Source organism: Pygoscelis adeliae, unplaced genomic scaffold (genome assembly GCF_000699105.1).
Source record: "Pygoscelis adeliae isolate BGI_AS28 unplaced genomic scaffold, ASM69910v1 Scaffold79, whole genome shotgun sequence".
In the NCBI taxonomy this organism is placed as follows: Eukaryota; Metazoa; Chordata; class Aves; order Sphenisciformes; family Spheniscidae; genus Pygoscelis; species Pygoscelis adeliae.
Window position 1 is genome coordinate 2,439,142 of NW_008825532.1, and position 1,613 is coordinate 2,440,754.

General features: G+C 58.2%; 1 protein-coding gene across 1 annotated transcript in view; it reads left to right on the forward strand.

Moving 5' to 3' along the window:
• Window positions 1-1,613, forward strand: part of ZMYM3 (zinc finger, MYM-type 3) — a 22,184-nt gene that overhangs the window by 9,660 nt on the left and 10,911 nt on the right. Inside the window, 3 exon segments of the mRNA XM_009331665.1 lie at window positions 132-282; window positions 864-1,036; window positions 1,460-1,613. The exon segment at window positions 1,460-1,613 is cut by the window's right edge and continues 3 nt beyond it. Coding sequence (XP_009329940.1) covers window positions 132-282; window positions 864-1,036; window positions 1,460-1,613 — 478 coding nt within the window.

Consider the following 1,613-nt stretch of genomic DNA (forward strand, 5'->3'; position numbering starts at 1 on the left):
ACCACTTCTGCCAAACCCCGTGCCAGGAGAGCTGGGGACTTGGCTCAGCCCCGTAGTCTTGCTCTTGCTTCCTCAAGAAGTGTGGGGACCTCCTGCCAGCCTGGCTGACCCGGTGGTGGTCTTTTTGGCAGGACAAGGTGTATCAGTTCTGCTGCAAGGACTGCTGCGAGGACTTCAAGCGGCTGCGTGGGGTGGTGTCTCAATGTGAGCACTGCAAGCAGGAGAAGCTGCTGCATGAGAAGATCCGCTTCTCTGGAGTGGAGAAGAACTTCTGCAGCGAAGGTACTTGGGGAAGGCATGGGAGAGGCAGAGCCCCCATGCCAGCCCATGCTGGGGGAGGAGAAGAGAGCATGGAGAGGAACAGAGGGGAGACTGTCTTAGCCAGGCCCTGGGGCGAGAGCCTTGCCATGCAGTGAAGGGAGGACTGTTGTGGGGATGGCTTGCTGTCCAGCCAGGCCCTAGGGCAAGATCTTTACCGTTCATTGTGTCCTTGGGGAGGGCTTTCTCACAGCTTTTCTCTCTCTGGGGGCTGGGGAGACAGCAGGTGGCAGCTCCGCTCCTCCTGTCATCATGCACTTCTACGCTCTTGCGTCTGGGCTGGCCTGACCTGGCCTTGCCCTGCCTGCTGGGTTCCTGCACACAGGAGGTTGGAGTCAGACTCTTCCTAGAAGCATGGAGGTGAGAGATGGCAAGTCCCCATGAGGTCCCATCTTATCCCAGCCCCAGGGGCCAGTGCTGGATTGTTCCCTACAGTGTGTTGCGTGTGCTCTGTTGTCTCCGCAGACCTGGATTCTGGTCGTGTTTGGGTCAGGGAGGCCCCCAGTTCATCCTGGGAAGGTTTCACTCCTATTGTTTCTCCGCAGGGTGTGTGCTTCTTTACAAACAGGATTTCACCAAGAACCTGGGCCTGTGCTGCATCACCTGCACCTACTGTTCTCAGACCTGCCAGCGGGCGGTCACCGAGCAGCTGGAGGGCAGCACCTGGGACTTCTGTAGTGAAGACTGCAAAAGCAAATACTTGCTCTGGTACTTCAAGGTCAGTATTGGCACTGGCAGCTTGTGCTAAGTGCTGTGGTGGGCACGGCACCCAGATAAGTGGGCATTGCACTGAGGAAGTTCGCACTGCTGGAGTCTGGCTGGCACTGCTGCGGAGAACCTGGCACTGCTGGAGTCCTGCCTGGCAATGACGGGACACTGCTACGGGGAAGCTCACGTAGCTGGAGTCCCCAGCTGATCCTGCCAGAGCACTGCACTGAGGAAGCTCACAGTGCTGGATCCGCGGCTAGTGCTGCTGTGAGAAGTTCGCACCGCTGGAGTCCCCGGCTGGCACTGGCAGGGCACTGCTGTGGGGAAGCTCACAGCACCTTGCTATGTGCACCTTTCACTGGAGAGTTGTGTTGCACTCGGAGGGGGTGTGGTTAGTTACTCGTTGTTTCTCTCCTGCTGATGCGGGCTTTAGGCAGCTCGGTGCCATGCCTGCAAGCGTCAGGGGAAGCTGCTGGAAACCATCCACTGGCGGGGGCAAATCAAACACTTCTGCAACCAGCAATGTCTGCTGCGATTTTACAATCAACAGAACCAGCCCAACCTGGACACGCAGAAGGGGCCCGAGA